The sequence below is a fragment of the Haliaeetus albicilla genome, chromosome 2 (genome assembly GCF_947461875.1).
Source record: "Haliaeetus albicilla chromosome 2, bHalAlb1.1, whole genome shotgun sequence".
In the NCBI taxonomy this organism is placed as follows: domain Eukaryota; kingdom Metazoa; phylum Chordata; class Aves; order Accipitriformes; family Accipitridae; genus Haliaeetus; species Haliaeetus albicilla.
This window is the reverse complement of record NC_091484.1, coordinates 19,820,992-19,837,629: the sequence shown is the minus strand read 5'-3', so window position 1 is coordinate 19,837,629 and position 16,638 is coordinate 19,820,992. Positions and strand designations below refer to the sequence as shown.

The 16,638-nt window shown below is 38.1% G+C and overlaps 1 protein-coding gene across 2 annotated transcripts in view; it reads right to left on the bottom strand.

Annotated features, from left to right (window-relative positions):
- Positions 1-2,544: 2,544 nt before the first annotated feature.
- The window catches only part of AVL9 (AVL9 cell migration associated), a 45,905-nt gene continuing 31,811 nt past the window's right edge, over positions 2,545-16,638 (bottom strand). For both annotated transcript variants that reach the window (XM_069808998.1, XM_069809003.1), the window contains 5 exons: positions 16,130-16,349; positions 14,671-14,788; positions 11,675-11,728; positions 9,582-9,670; positions 2,545-8,144 (listed from right to left, as the gene is read on the bottom strand). In XM_069808998.1, the coding sequence (XP_069665099.1) occupies positions 8,050-8,144; positions 9,582-9,670; positions 11,675-11,728; positions 14,671-14,788; positions 16,130-16,349 (576 nt within the window). In that variant the 3' untranslated portion in view covers positions 2,545-8,049. The remainder of the gene's footprint in view (positions 8,145-9,581; positions 9,671-11,674; positions 11,729-14,670; positions 14,789-16,129; positions 16,350-16,638) is intronic.

The following is a 16,638-nucleotide window of genomic DNA, read 5'->3' as shown; positions in this document are numbered from 1 at the left end:
CAGAATAATGATGGTTCTAACAGAAGGAGGCAAGCTACTGATTTTTTTAAATGAAGGTGACATAACATGTTTGCATTTACCATTACATCAATTTATTTTTTTTTTTAAAACACCTGAATTGCTTAGATAAGAGGGGAGAAGTGACTCAGGGGATCCTGCTGCTAGGTCTGTTTGTCTTGCTTTAGTGCATCAGGTAGCCTAGGACAGCCAGTTGCAAGCCATTCAAGGGAATATAGATTAAAAGAGTGATACTAGTTTATACTGCGATTTGGAGAATCACATACCTCAGGCATAACTCCAGCCTGAACAGAGTACTCAGTTCTGGGGGGTCATTCTCTCTTCAGCCTGCTCTATCAGGCTGCAGGACCAGCCTGTGTTCTTCCAGGATAGATGATCTATAGTTAGGGAAGGAACACAGTGGGTTTGCTCTGTTACTGAGAACTTCCAACTTACTTAAGTTTAAAATCTTATGCATAGTTTCTTACCAGAGGAAGAAGGGGGCGGGGGGTAAATTTGACTAGGAAGTAGGTCACTAAATTGCAGTGGCTGTGAGTCATGTTGCCTCACAGAACCTGGAAGAACTGTCCTTGATTTTTTCCATTTAGGAACATCTTTTAAAATACAGATGGTCTACGTGACTTCCTGCTAGTCTGCATTTTTTTATATATTATTTTTATATTGTTTCTAGATATTATCTGCATATTTTTGTACTTTGTATGGTCTAAGATGATGTAGTACCTTATTTAAAATTAATTTACTATTAATAATACAGTACATAAGACTAGTGGTGTTGAACAGTTCTCTAGTGACTGCTAAAGACATACTTACCATTAGTTCACTTACTTATACAACTAGTGGCTGCAGTCAGTATTCAACTCCAGAAAAAAACACAGCTGGCAAATGCTATTCTCAAGTCTAAATTCTTTCCTTGCATAATTTGAGGAGGAAACTCAGCAGGCAAAGCATTGTCATGTGCCTGGAAATGGTCACTAGCGGCCAAATTAAAGAAAGACTTCTGTAGGAACAAAGACAACAGCTGAAAAAAAAGCAGTTCTCATTTCATAAATAGAGCAAATACAATCAAAGCCTTCACAGAGTTCTAAACTAGTATCTCACTACAAAGCTTCAGCCTAATACTAGCCTATTCAACCTGTACTTGGCTTTGAAGTACATTTATGTACAAGTTTCAATGAATCAACTTTGTATGTCCTCAAGCTTCACTGTATTTGCAAAAAGTTGGCTGCTTTTCTGGTAGAAAACTACTTGAAGTTAGTTCTACATACTTTCAATTGCCCCTACCTGAAGTAATAAAAAGAAGCCATCTGGCCTCTGCTAATTTTTAATGCATCCACTTATTTTTACAGTTGTTTAAATATATACCTAATGGCAGGTTTAATTTTTGTTCTAAGGGGACTAGTCAGATCTAGGGCAGTGAATTGTGTCAAGCTTTACAGAGAAGAGAATCAGATGGATAGTTAATTTCGGGGGAAAGTTTGCTAAAATTCTGAAGATTATTTTTTTAAGATTTAAAGCACTGCCTGCTTTAAAACACTACATTTCACAACATTTCTAGTTTCACTCCTCAATGCTTCTGTTATGATGCACTAGCACCTGCCACACTGCAGTGCAGACCTGCACACCACTGAACATATTAGCAGGCTAGTGGTTTTCCGCCTCTGTTTCCCATTTACGGCTACCTTCAAATTGTTTTCTCCTTTTTGATCTGGATTCCTACACAAAAGGAGCTTTAATTTAGGCAGACTCTGAATTAGGCTTGCCCTTCCACTTCATGCTCAACATTAGCCAGACAAAAGTCTGTTTAGTTCCACTCCAGAATTCCTTAAAGTATGTCCCTCCTACAACATTTACCATGAGTACAATGCAGCCAGGCAGAGTTCTTACTCATAGAGCTTATAACCTGGAGGAGGAGTACTAGCAGACCAAGTAAAATGCAGTGATCACTCATGATGCCAGGAGGTAGTCAATATGAAATCTGTACATCTTCATATACCTCCCAAGTTCTGGTATGGAAGGGGTTGGTGAACAGCCTGAACCAGGAGGTGAGAGCAAGACCTGGGTCAGTACTGAGTTACAGAAACTTTGAGATGGAAGAAAGGAATAACAGAGAAGATGGAACAAGCATGAACGTGAAAGAGAGTGATAAAAGTACCTCTGTGTGTGCCTTTCTGCCCTCCTGCTCTAGAACACATAGCTCTTCTGTGGCTTGGTCTAACTCGTGAAACCAGCTACCTTTATTTCAGCAAAGAAAAGGGGTTCAAGCATTATATGTATACCATTACTGAAGTATGACTGGTCACCTGAGGCATTTCATGACTTCATCTCTTAAAATAGTAAACTGTACTGAATACATACATGCACTCTACTGCATTAATATGACCTAACAGCCAGTAAACAGGACAATAACAGGTACTAAAAAGGTAGTGATGTAACATAGACCTTACAGTCTATTCAGATTATGTGCTAAACATGAGGCTAAATCTTGATGCTGAGATTTTATTTAGAAAGTGCAAGAGGTATGGCTAGTTAATTGAACACGTTTTTATTGAAGAGAAGAAAATTAAGAAACAATTTCCACAATTTAAGAGCAGACATACTCTTCAGCCAGGTCTTTGTCACAGCATTACACATGTCAAAATACATATACACACAATTCATTTAGAGCAGCAAAGGTCAGTAATCACAGGTCATATTAGGCAATACATTAAGCTCAGCATTATTTTTTTGCCGCTTTCTGGTATGCCTGAACTTTTAAATTCTCCACTCTGTTTCTGTGTGCATTTCATAAGTTCTCTGAATTCAGAGGTGAGACACCAATTGAGTTGGCTTCTTCAGTATTTTCCAGCTGTTTTCATATAGTATGCAAGTGATGTTATTCCCCATATTGTTTTTCAGACAACAAAATACCTCTGTATCTGCCTTCACTTTAGATAACTGTTCTTCATTCAGTCTAAACATTCTTATTTGATTTTCTTTATGCTCACCTGATCTAGAAAGCAGTGCTACTTTCTTGGTGATCTAGATTAAGACAAGAAAAGAATATTTTATAGATGTTCTCTGCTACTATTGAGGCAAACAGTAATTATGCTTTCATCAGTATTAGTAAATTCAGGCAGGGAAGTAACAACTTTCTGTCAGTTGATTTTGGAATAGTATTACATGAGGAGCAATGTATGATTAGGCAATTTTGAGCCTATATAGACTCAAGAAGACAGCTAGACTTCCAAGTTCCATCACAACTGAGATTAAGCCACCTGTGTACACACAGTATGCACATATGATGTCAGTTTACAGGAAATACAGTAATCTGAGTAAGGCTCACTATTTAACTGACAGAAGTGACCCATCTCCATATTTTTTTTTATGAATCCAAACACTACTTCTGATGTTTGATAAAGAATGGGGTCAAGACCTGAAACATCACAGAACTAAAGCTCTGTGCCTGCTTTAAGTCAGTTTCTCCTCTACTATAGTATTAAAGACTCAAAACACCATGAAGCAACTTGTCATACCTTTTTAATCATAGTACAATAGCGTAGTGTTGCTGCCTTTAATGAGTACTCTGCATGTTGCCCTTTTTAATGAAAACTAAATACCTGCAAGAAAGTAAAATTACACTGCATAAACAACATGATGTAAATTTATCTTTCAGCATGTTTGCACAACTACTTGCATATGGTCGGAAAAATTTTAAAAAGTTTTAGAGAATTGCAACCGTTTTCTAGACATAAGTTTCACGTAATTCACATCTGAATGTTATTCAAGGCAGTTAGTTTCTTCCTACTGGAAACAGCAGTTCACCAAATCATTCTCAGCTAGGTACAGTGACAGTTACAGTGGAAGTTTTCAAGTTTTAAAATAGCTCACTATGGCAGAGAACTGGATGTGCAGCAATTAATTTACTCAGCATCCTGATTTTGACTAAATGTCACAATCCACATGAACTACATACTATTTTGAAGTTATATCTACATCAAAATTTTACAGTCGCACTTAAAAGTTCTTACTGATACAAGGTCTGTGAGCTACTGAAGACTTTAATCAATTCACAGTGAGCAGTACCCAATAGGGAATAAAGTCACACTAGAGGACCCTCTTGTCCTAAATTTGCAAAAAGCAGCATCCACAATCAGTTTAAATGGAAGACAAATTTCAAAAAGACTGCCAGTGTATTGCAAGCAGCTATCAATATCAAACCCAGACATTGCAAATGTCTTCTGATGAGATTAGTTTCTTAAAATAATACAGCTTTTTGAGCAGACAGAACTTTAAACAGGCTGGATGTATCTATTTTTCAAGCAGCACAAGAAAAATCAAATACATTACTTGCATGTTCAATTATCAAGCAACAGTTTCTATATTTAAAAACCTGCATTCACGCCTTCACTTTTAGTTAAATCCTATCACACTAGTTTCTCTGCTTAGTAATAATTTCTACGGAAATCAGAAGCTTGTTTAGGCAAAATACTAAATTTAATTACAAAGATGCTTAAAACAGATGTACAAGGTTAAACAAGTGCAATGTACTAGGACACTGATCTAAAAAATGATAATTACATTGCGATATTTGAGGAAACTGGTGTCAGATATGCACAGGAATTGAGGTTATGACACAAAAATGATTGATGAAAAATGCTGAACATTTTAGCCAAATGAAATATTAGGTCAATGATACTTAGTCTTGTGAGGTTTTGGGGACTTATATGCTCAATAGACAGTTCCTCAAATGCTGGCACATACAAAAAGCAGAGGTTGATGTCTTTGATGCCAGAAAGTTGAGAGGTGTGCTGTTGTATTACCTGTAAGTCAGTTCATGCTGCACATTGACAGCCAGACATACCTCTGCAACATACATCACAACAGAGCTGTAACAATAGCTTCACAGTTGACTCAGAGACATTATCACCAATTCATTTAGGACTCTGTTTCTTGCCGTGCAGAAATGGATGTCAGGGTCTTTGAAATAGAAGTCAACTGCCTAAACCTTTCTGAATAAGTAATAATGCTTGCACTGAAAATTTTAAAACAGAGGGGAGGAAAATAACTTGCATTTGCATTGGATTTAACTAAAGAGGTTACAAGCATTAAATTAAGAAGAGGACTACATGAGCTTAGATGAACCACAGTGGCTGCATGCCTTCCTACAGCCCAAAATTAAGTTTAAGCAAATGTCAAAGAGCAAACATACATGTTAATGAAAACACGTATTATGAAGATCACTTCATCTCCAGCCACTGCATGAGTCTTAATCACTGTATGAGTTTAAATCACAGTCCAACCTGCTAGCAGCATGTCAGTTCTTAAAAAGATTGAAAATGAATACAAGTTTCTTATTCTATCATTTGTAAATTAAGAAAAATACTCTTAATCAGGTTGTATGTTTGGCCCAACCACAGAGACAGCTGGGACAGTGGGAAAAAGACTGCAGAGAAAGATCTGTCTGGTCTTCTTGCCCATAAAAGAAATACTGTGAAGTATCGTAACAGAGTCCCTGTACAAAGCAGCAAGCAGCTGTGTATCAGCTTAGCACTGCAGAGGGCACCTCATTCTGCTTTTCCCCAGATCAATCTACAAAAAAAAAAAAAAGTCAGCTTTCTAATATCCCTGGGCCAGCGAAGGAGCCTGTGGGAGTAAGGGGAATGCAGAGAGCTAACAAATCAGCTATACAAATTAGGGGCATAGAATTCTACAGAAGAAACAGGTGAGAAGATGACAAAGACAAGGATATTGAAAAGGGATCCTTGAAGGTCCTGTTTCTATATCTTGTACATGCAAATACCAACCACTTGCCTGGCTCCTAGAACTAACCATCATGAGCTCCTACACCTAAATTTACCTAGTGTGCCTTAAGGTGCTGAAGTTAGTTTTATAGATGCTTAAATCCTTTATTCAGTCTTCACTAGAACATGAAGCCTGACCGCTTAAATCCCAGACAGCAGATAATATGTTAGCCATTTCACAAAAGCAAGTGATTATTTTTGGTTATTTTCTTATCTGTGTGCTGAATCAGAAAGCTCTAGACTCATCATGAATAAATGCAGCCAGAGCTTTCACCAGAGCTTTTTCTGCATATCAAGTACTAATCTTTGAAAAGATATAAATGTCTATTACAGAGTTGTGGAATAAAACAGAAAAGAGCATCAAAAGTTTTAGGAGATACACAAATGCACGCAGAGACCAGAACAACAGCTGCAGTTGTATAGATACATTTTACTTGTATGTCAGCAGCAGTAGATTAGTAGAGCTTTACAGGCCTTTTTTGCCTTTCTCAAATGAAACTACTCAAACTAGCTGTATACTCTCAGGTTTTCCATGACCATTCTATCTAGTTTGTCCTAGAAAAAAATTAATGAAGGCTTTTAAACCAGATCCTGTGTTTTCAAATTGCTGTTTGAGGCAATAAAACTGAAAACTAAGTTGTTGGACAGTAACTACGTGACACAACTGTGGCTTTTCTATTAGCTTTTCAAATGCATCTAAAGAAATTAGAACTTAATTTCTTAAAACAAATTACATTCAAGCCTTCTTGTTTACCTCTTGTACAGCTGCTGTATTTTATTTGAGGAGTAGAAGAAATAACCATGACTTGAAATCTTGGCCCCAGAAAAGAACAAGGCAAAATGCTGACAGATACTGATGAGGCAATAAACTAAGAGCCTTTTACTACAGAAAGTTGGAATGTTTGCTAATGTAATGCAGAAAATGTTAACAGCTATCACGTGGGGATGTTAGAAGGCATATAGAGGCACACAGGTTGCAAGAAACAGGAAATAATCTCTCTCAGAATCAGGAAACGTAGGAAGTAGAATACACTTGCAAACAGAAGACACTGTGTACATGTTACATACAAAATACAGCATTATGCCTCATCTTTTCATATAAACTATTATATTTCTTCACACAAGCATACAAACTGAGCCGTTTTAGTTACTCTCTCAATTCTAGTGTTACTTTCCTTATGAAAAAAGTAGTTATCCAAACAGAACATTCCCTGAGTCAACACAGAAAATCAATATAGCTGATTTTCCTTTGGAAGCGTCTTCATAACTTTACTGGCAAAAAAACAGACCCAAAACCCTGCATGCAGAGTTTGCTACTGTGCTACTTTTAGGTGGTTTTAGTACTTTGTATTTATATGTATGTAACTACATTGGTGGTGTAATTACATCCTAATAGAGCAAGACCTCACAAAACTGTCTATGATCCAACCCCAGTTTGGGACAATTGTTTTGTCCAATACTTTTCCTGAAGAGACATCTCCAACTGGAATCCCATTCACTTCCCAGGGTAAAAACACAGCCAAAACATATGCAGAGTTATGAAGGCCTACTGCATAACATGAAGAAAACACTAATTTTGCAACTGTCACACAGATTTGGGGACACAAAGAGAGCTAAAGACAGATTAATGTGAGCAACTGTACATGGCTATAGAGGAGAAAGGGAGAAAAACCCTTAAGTCATCCACAGTCTTACTCTGCACCCTGCTGATTTTAGTTTGCAGGTGAAAGTGAGAAAGTTCCACCTGGCTTGAACCCTTTAAGGGTTTCCACCATATACTTTTTGCAGAGATGTTTACAAATCCAACCTGAAAGAGGAATCAGTATTTATACTCTGCTTATTTCTAACAAGAATTCACAAACATTTGGCTATTTGGATTGAAAAATATAACTAGTTTACATAAATATTTTCAACATCCAAGAAAATGTACAAATCTAAAGTCAAACATATTTGACTTACAACAAGCCCTGTTTGCTAATGTCTTTATAAAGGCTCAGTTTTAAGGAAAAGTAGTCATTTTAAATACAACAATTATACTGCAAATGCCAACCCATTGTATGGAGACACTCACCATTCTTCTATACTTCTAGTGAAACTTAATGGTAACATCCCACATCTGCTTGCAAACAACATATACCTTGCTTTGGTCCTTGGTAATTAGTCTACACTCCTATGTTTTGGAGTGTTCTTTTTACAGCTCAGAGAAAGCATTGCAACTGAAATATTCAGCAGCATTGTGCAAAACCATTGTTTAGTCCCCGAGGCTTTGGGTTGACTGCGTAAAAGTGGAAAACCACGATGACATAGCTGATTTCGCACTTGTGAAGGCTCCTCCAACTGATTGACCTGCATTACAAAAGAAAAGAAAGAAGGACAATAGTGTAGTGTTATCATTACTAAGCTACTACAAAGAAATATTAAAAAAAATTATTGCACAATCAGTTCTCCAATTTAGGATTTAAAATCCAAGTCCAGAGTCTGTGTCAGAAAATATTCAAAGAACTTGAACATAGTAGCTCAGCAGAAATGGCCTATGTTGTCTTTTGCCCTAGAAGGCTTGCTAGACTTAGGGCCGAAAGGCGCTCCTTGCCAACATGTACAACAGCCAAAAGAGTAGAAAGACTCTAATGGAATAAAAGAGGAAGCTAAACAATTTTTGGCCAAGCTACTGCAGAACAACTATCAGATTCTTCAATGGGTGAACTCACATTATCTCACACTGCAAGATGACAGCATGACGTTGCCCCTGTTCAAGTGCAACAAGTGCTTTTCCAGAAAATTACAGACTATTGCAAAACCTGCAGAAACTGACACAAAGTCTTCCTCTGATTTCAGCCAGCTCTGAATAGTTTCAGTCAAAGTGATATAAAAATGAGAACAGCTCAATGCAGAAGGTGGTGTTGTGGTCTCAGCATCTCCAGATTACATGAAAGCTTTTACCTGAACATCTCTCTTCCCACATTCATCTGCAGCCCACACTGGAAAAGGGAATTTACACTAATTTCTTTGTCTAGCTGCTTCTCTTTCCACTATTACATAATATACAGGACTCAATTAGCAGCTTCACCCCTCAAAACGTTACTCTGTTTTGTATGTATGTTATATACTTCGATTAAAAAAAAAATGTAACTGAGATTGTCATGGTTTAACCCCAGCCAGCAACTAAGCACCACGCAGCCGCTCAGTCACTCCCCCCCAACCCAGTGGGATGGGGGAGAAAATCGGGAAAAGAAGTAAAACTTGTGGGTTGAGATAAGAACGGTTTAATAGAACAGAAAAGAAGAAACTAATAATGATAATGATAACACTAATAAAATGACAACAGTAGTAATAAAAGGATTGGAATGTACAAATGATGCGCAGCGCAATTGCTCACCACCCACTGACCGACACCCAGCTAGTCCCCGAGCGGCGATTCCCCGTCCCTACTTCCCCGTTCCTATACTAAATGGGACCTCACATGGTATGGAATACCCTGTTGGCCAGTTTGGGTCAGGTGCCCTGGCTGTGTCCTGTGCCAACTTCTTGTGCCCCTCCAGCTTTCTCGCTGGCTGGGCATGAGAAGCTGAAAAATCCTTGACTTTAGTCTAAACACTACTTAGCAACAACTGAAAACATCAGTGTTATCAACATTCTTCGCATACTGAACTCAAAACATAGCACTGTACCAGCTACTAGGAAGACAGTTAACTCTATCCCAGCTGAAACCAGGACAGAGATATAGGATGCTTCTCCAAAAAAGATATGGCTCAGATGCAAGCTGGTTTTCAATAAATTTCTTACCTACAGCTTTTCCTGTTTGTACAACATTTCTGCTAGTAGAAACCATCACATTTCCAATCTTCTTTCCACGTTCACTGTTTTGCACAGAGCTAAACAAGAGAGATACTGAAGACTGTTAGTTGACCGACTTCTTATTACTACCAGGTGTAAATAAAATACATAGTTAAAATATATATCAAAACATACACAAATTTACATAGCATACATATATATAGGTTTTTATATACATATGTATACATATATATACGTATATAAAAATATAACATCAAGCCCATAATTCCTGCATGCATCTTACCCACATAGATCACTTAAGCTTCTCAGAGGAAGAAAAGATACTGTCAGCAAGACAGGAATCAAAACATCCAATGGTTCACTTTTATACAATACACTTTATACATTTCCTAAATGTTTACCAAAATGCATTTATGTTCTAAATTACAAACTCAGATTTGCAGTAGTTTTGAGAATTTTTAGCCCTAATATATAAGCTTTAAACAAAACAGTAATTGTTACTGGTCAGACATTATTCTTTTATCTAAATAGTTTACTTTGTATCTTGCTTTAAAATTAAATTTTTCATCAAGTACAGTTTACACTCATGCTTTTGTTAAATGCAAAAAGACGACAGACACTACCACCACCTGGAAAGAAAAGCACAAAAGCAAACAGTTTTACTGCACAAGTGTGATCACTTGAAAATAATCTCATTTAGTTTTAAATGGTAACATTCAAATCCACATTTCAGGCTTTGCAAATCCATTTATGTAAAACTTAACAACAAGGCATGCCACATTCTTTTCCCACTTTCAAAATCTTCATTGTGGATGCAAAAAGCAGAAAGAATGAAGTACACCAAGAACAAGTTTAGGCTCAGTTTGCAAAAGCAAGTAATTTTTATGAGTATCTGATAGCAAAGTCACATCTGGAAAATAAAGGCATTGTAAAAATATTTGTTATTAGAGACACGCTAAGAACTACTGGTCCTTTTACATTGATTTCAGGCTACTCAGAAGAGTTAGCATCTCCTCTGTCAAACACAAAAATAGGGCAAGTAAAAGATAGACACCTCCACATCTTTCAAATTAAGTCTTTCTATAAAGACTGTCCATTAATAATAAGAGCTGCTATCAGCATGCACCTTATTGAAGGCAATTACCTTGAAATTCATTTGCATTCTCAGTCACCATCATGGAAATTTAATCTGTCATTGGTCAGCAAAAACAACAAAAAGATTCAGCAGGCTGAAGTCTGAACCTTTTTATTCCCTAAGTTGTTCTTCTATGTTAGCATATGTTTTAGGTCTACTCACAGCATACTGAACATAACAGACTACAGTCAAGGCAGGTGCAGAATCAGCAGCACATATGTACTGCTGATTTACAGGCATCTTAAAGAACCAGTCCCTGATGTTTCATGGTCAACATAGCTAAGTGAGAAAATCTATTTTGCCTGGTGCATAAACAAGAAGAGATAGTTAACTGCAACTCCAATTCTGGCTTCAGAGCTGAACAGCTATGGGAATAACAAGCACCACCGAGTTTTAGACTTGAATACTACAGGTAAGAGCCGAGACCAACTTAAGGTTCAGTTGAGTGTGGTGTAATGAGAGATTATGTTAAACTCATTTTAAACTTCTAAATTGAAGAAGCTGAACCACGTCTCAGAACATACACAGCAAACTTCTAGAACAATGCTGTATCAAAAAACAGCTAATTAAATAAAAGAGCTGTTTTCTCCTAATAACGAGACCTCAAGTCAACATACAGAAAAACACTGATGAAAGTTTTAACAGCTTTAGTTTACAATTTAAAAATAAATATACAAAAGCCTTGTAATTGCAATGCAAAAAATCAGGGCTCTATTATGTAAAGTCCAACACAAAATAGTGCATTAGCACTGTTTTTCCCTATTTCAGGCAAATGTTCCATCTCTAGATGTGGTGATGTTTTGCAAGAGAAAGTTGAGTATAGTTTCATGTACATGGCCAATTTAAAACATTGTTTTGTTTAGTTCATCATAGCAACAGTTAAACAGTTATTAATATTTGACCACACTTTTTTAAAAAAATACAAATCAAAGTACCATATACTTACTGTGACAATCTTAACTTAACATCTGATACAGAGTACTGTCCCTGGAATGGGTGGCTAGAAGAGGAGGAAAAACCCGAAAAAACATTAAGTATTTATTTTTTCCACAGTGAATCTATACCACACGATTATTAGTTATACTCCTCTCTATGGCTTAAAAAAAAAAAAAATTTGTAGGATTACTACTATATCACTTTACAGAAGGCTAGGTCCCAGTGACTATTCAACCTTAGATTTCTTATGAACTACCTGTAAGTTGCCTTCTATTTACAGACCAGATATTTACAATCTTCTCACACTAAGGCAGAGTCATCTCCTTCTAGCAACACAGAGCAAATAAAAAAAAGAAAAAAGATCCCTTAATTAGACCAAAAGAGCTTTGTAGATCGGAAGAAAAACCTTCTTCAGGCTACAGCAGCTGACAAAACAAAACTTCCTGCAGTACAGTAATAAGCCATTAACCCATAATCCCATCACCAGGGCGGGGAGTGAGCGAGCGGCTGTGTGGAGCTTAGTTACCAGCTGGGGTTAAACCACAACAGTCCTTTTTGGTGCCCAACATGGAGCATGAAGGGTTCAAGGTAATGACAGATTTGATTGCAGTGTGCTAGATTGAATTTATAGCTGTTATTGTGGTTTAGCTATTAATTGACAGGCTCCTATGCTTGCCATGGGGCTTGCTTGCCTTACTGTATACTAGGGTCTAGTGCTCATTAGTGGCTGCTTTTTGCTTTTGCTGCTTGCTGTAGTGCTTATCTTACTCTGCTGTGCCTGGGAACATTTTGATAACAGCAATGGCGATGCACCTGGGCTGGCAGATGGCCAGGGCATCGCTGCTGTACTGGACAGGCTGGAACTCCAGTCAGCTCGAGTCAAAGGGACTGTGACCTGTGGATGAGTCCATGTGGGAGCAGGTACACCTCAAAGTGTCTGTGGCCATGGTTATGTCTGTGCTGCAGCAGGTATAACTCTGAAGCGATTGTGGCCCAAGGATAAGTCCATGCTGGAGAAGGTACACCTCAAAGCACAAGTGGCTGTGCATGAAGTAATGCTAGAGCACCTCAAAGCATGTGGCCATGGATAAGCCCACAACAGAGCAACTACACCCCTAGAGGGACTGCAGAGATAGGTAAGGCCATGTTGAGTAGGTTCACTCCTGAAGGGACTGTGGCTGTGGGTAGGGCCACCCTGGAGTAGGTATATACCTGAAGGGACTGTGGCCCATGGATAAGGCCACACTGGAACAGGTGCACCTCAAAGCGACTGTGGCTGTGGATAAGTCTATGCTGCAGCAGGTATATCCCTGATGAGACTGTGGCTCATAAATAAGGTTCCACTTGGAGCCGATACACCCGTAACAGACTGCAGTCTGTGGATAAATCCAAGCCAGAGCAGGGGCAAGGGGAGTTCATTGCAATGTTAAACCCTATGGTCTGGTCCAAAGAGACCAGGGGTGGAGATTGTAATGGAAATACTTTTACATTGTTGTAACCCATGATTTGAATTGCATGTTATAGGAATTACTATAGCAGGAACCACCTGAACCAACGGAGGACAAGCCTTACAAGAAGCAGCGCAAGTGCAGCAGTGACCTGACCTGAGCTGGCTTTGGTGCCCAATAATTCCACCTGTCCTGTCCTGAGGGCCCACCATAAGAGATGGAGCCCAAAGTCAAGGACTAAATTAACTCAGTGGACATTTTGTGGACATTTCTGGACATTCTATGGACATTTTACAAAGTTGGTAGACTAAGGGAATGATATCTGTGTATTACATTGAAGGATGGGAAGAGGGGTGGTGGTTAGTGAGGATGTATTGGATAGTGTGGGACCTGAGCGTGATGTAAATGGTATGGAATAAGGGGTGGATATTGTCCTGGTTTCAGCTGGGATAGAGTTAATTTTCTTCCTAGTAGCTGGTATAGTGCTATGTTTTGGATTTAGGATGACAATAATGTTGATAACACATGGATGTTCTAGTGTAAGTACTGCTCAACAACAACTAAGTAAACAACTTTCCAGCTTCTCATGCTGCCCTGCCAGCAAAGAGGCTGGGCTGCGTAAGAAACTGGGAGGGGACACAGCCAGGACAGCTAACACAAACTGGCCAAAGGGATATTCCATACCATATCATGTTGTGCTCAGCATATAAACTAAGGGGAAAGCTGGCTGGAGAGCTGGTGATCGGGAACAGGCTGGGCATCAGTCAGTTGGTGGTAAGCAATTGTTTTTCATTTGCATCACTTCTTTTTCTTGGGTTTTATTTCTCTCTCTTTTTGTTATTTTCCTTTTCATTATGAGTTATTATTATTTTATTTTATTTCAATTATTAAACTATTCTTATCTCAACCCACGAGTTTTCTCACTGTTACTCTTCCAATTCTCTCCCCCATCCCACCAGGGGGAGTGTAGGGGGAGTGAGCGAGCGGCTGTATGGTGCTTATTTGCCAGCTGGAGTTAAACCACAACACCCATGCTAAGCAAAACACATGCACAGCCAACAGTGTTACCAAGTCTAGCATCATCTAATCTTTGAGTGAAAATACACATAAAACAATCCAAAGCATAGAAGATGCAACATAAAACAGCCAACTCCCCTCCATCCCCATCAATGACAACCTTGGACACAACTACTCCCTGCACACCTGGAAGCAATTAATAAAAAGCAGAACCATCTGAGGACAATTCCCAAGGAATGACAAACTTTCTACAGCTGGGGACAGCCAACAATCAACTTGAACAAGTTTCACTTCTCCTGACTCTGGATATATTTTTGTTCATAAAACTATAGCCCAGAATTAGAGTAAGGTATTGAAGAACAGAAATTCTTTCTTTCTGTACTTACAGAATAGGGCCCCAAAGTTTCACCCTCAGGGCTTTACAACAGGAACAAGGGCAATGCTGTAATTCTACAGAACACTGTGCCTGACTATGCATACTAGGAGCTCTCCATGTTAAATGCTAAAAAAAAAAAAAAAAAAAAAAAAAAAATTTCCTTACCTAGAATTTACCTCTGCAAGAGCTGAATGCTTGTTGCTATTCCATACTCTGTAGTTGTGGGTATTTTTCCAGGCTGCTACAAATGCTGTTCCAAAGTCTGACAAAGTCTTTTCGTTGTCTGATAAATTAAAAAAGATGAGAATTCGCAGCAATTCATTAGAGATGCAATACAAGACAAATTACTTTTTTTTCTTGTAAAAAAAATTAAAATTTTCCAGGCTCTTACCAAATCAAAGACGCTTAAAGCTCTAGTACTAAGAACTGGGCACTTAAAAAATGTTTTTTTATTTTAATTTTAAAGTGTCCCAAATATACAATGCCAGGACAAGAGGGAGGAAAAAAAAAAGCTTAAAAACCTCCACTTTTCTTATTTTTAATTAATTTATAAAGTTCTAAGTAAAGAGCTCAACTGGGGGGGGGGGGGGGAAGTCATCCAAACATGGGCCTCGACTTAGTCTCTGGGCAAAGACAGGAAAGGGGAGACAATGGCCACATAGCAACTAAGAGCAAAACCATCATTTGCATTGGTCTTGGTCAGATACACTGAGCTTTGCTGTACTATGTTATTACTCATTCAAATTTAGTACACCCCAAATGCACACTGAAGAGTACAGGAAATAATTTTAAAGCCAGCCAGTGAAGTAGTATCAGTTTCCAGAAAAACCTGACATTTCATATCAACCAGGTAATCATCTTAAAAGATTAATGTTGTCAGACAAAGAACTTGGCATCTTCCAAACTTTAAAATCAAGTTCTCAATCCCATGGTTTCTCACAAATACCAGAGAACAAGATCTGAATTAGTTAATTGATATGAATACAGAATAATCATGACGAGAATGAAGTTAACAGGGTAGCACTGGGCAAACTAAACATTTTCCACAAATAAAACACTGATTCTTTTAGTTATATTTATGCACAAAAGTTGGAACACAGAGAATTCCCTCAGAGTTAAGACAAAAAGTGTTGAGCTCCAGAAAAACGTAAGCTTATAAAGCCTCTAAATGACACTTTTCACTTATGTGAATCCCTACTTAAGATCATAGCAGAGAGAAGAGATGGAACAGCCTAGTAAAACTTCCTGAAGACAGTCACTTAACTCCATGTCTCCTTGAATCCAATCCGTTACCCACAATTAACTTTAAGTTGCAACAGTCTGTAAGACACCCAAGTTTGTAAAAGTCTCATCATATATGGGGTTTCAGGTACTTCTGCTTAGGAGGAGAGCTTAATTAAATCAAGGAGGAGACAGTCAAATAAAATGTCTGTAAGGCTGTGAAGCAATTAGTAATAAGCTTGTCAAAGAATAACAAGAATAGCCAAGGACAACCGAAAAAGCAGCCTAAAATGAAATATTAGGCACAGAGAGATCCAACGACAGGCCACGTGTTTAACACAACAAAACAAATGCTTATTACACCCACCCTCATCTCAGTCCCTAGACAAGGTATCTGTTCTACCTGGTTGCAGCACAGCAGCAAGCAGTGCATGAAGATAAGCACTGAACTGAGCCCTGATCCACTCATCTCCTCCTTCCCATCCAGTGCCATCAAGGAAAACATCATCTCTGTTCTCAGTTACATGCTTCACCAAGTAATCTGCAAATCTTAGGTCAGCAGTTGTTGGGTTCAGGATCTTACGGAGTTCTGGATCATGGATTTGTACATGAGCGTCTTCTATCTGTTTGAAATAATTCCAACGGTAAACATTTATCTCAATAAAACTACTTATACATACTACTATATATTGCTGCCTAAATCTAAATTCACATCCCCCAAAATATCAAGAAGAAACAAATGGCCAAAGAAATAATGAATTAACTGTTCTCAAAGTCAGATACTGCTCTGATATAACCAGATTATGATCATCTTCCTGGCACATAGTAAAAGCTGCTTATTTGACAGGATTTGGCAGGGGAAGTTTGGTGCTCACATTTATTTTCCTAGAGGCTCTTTGACTATTGCTTCAA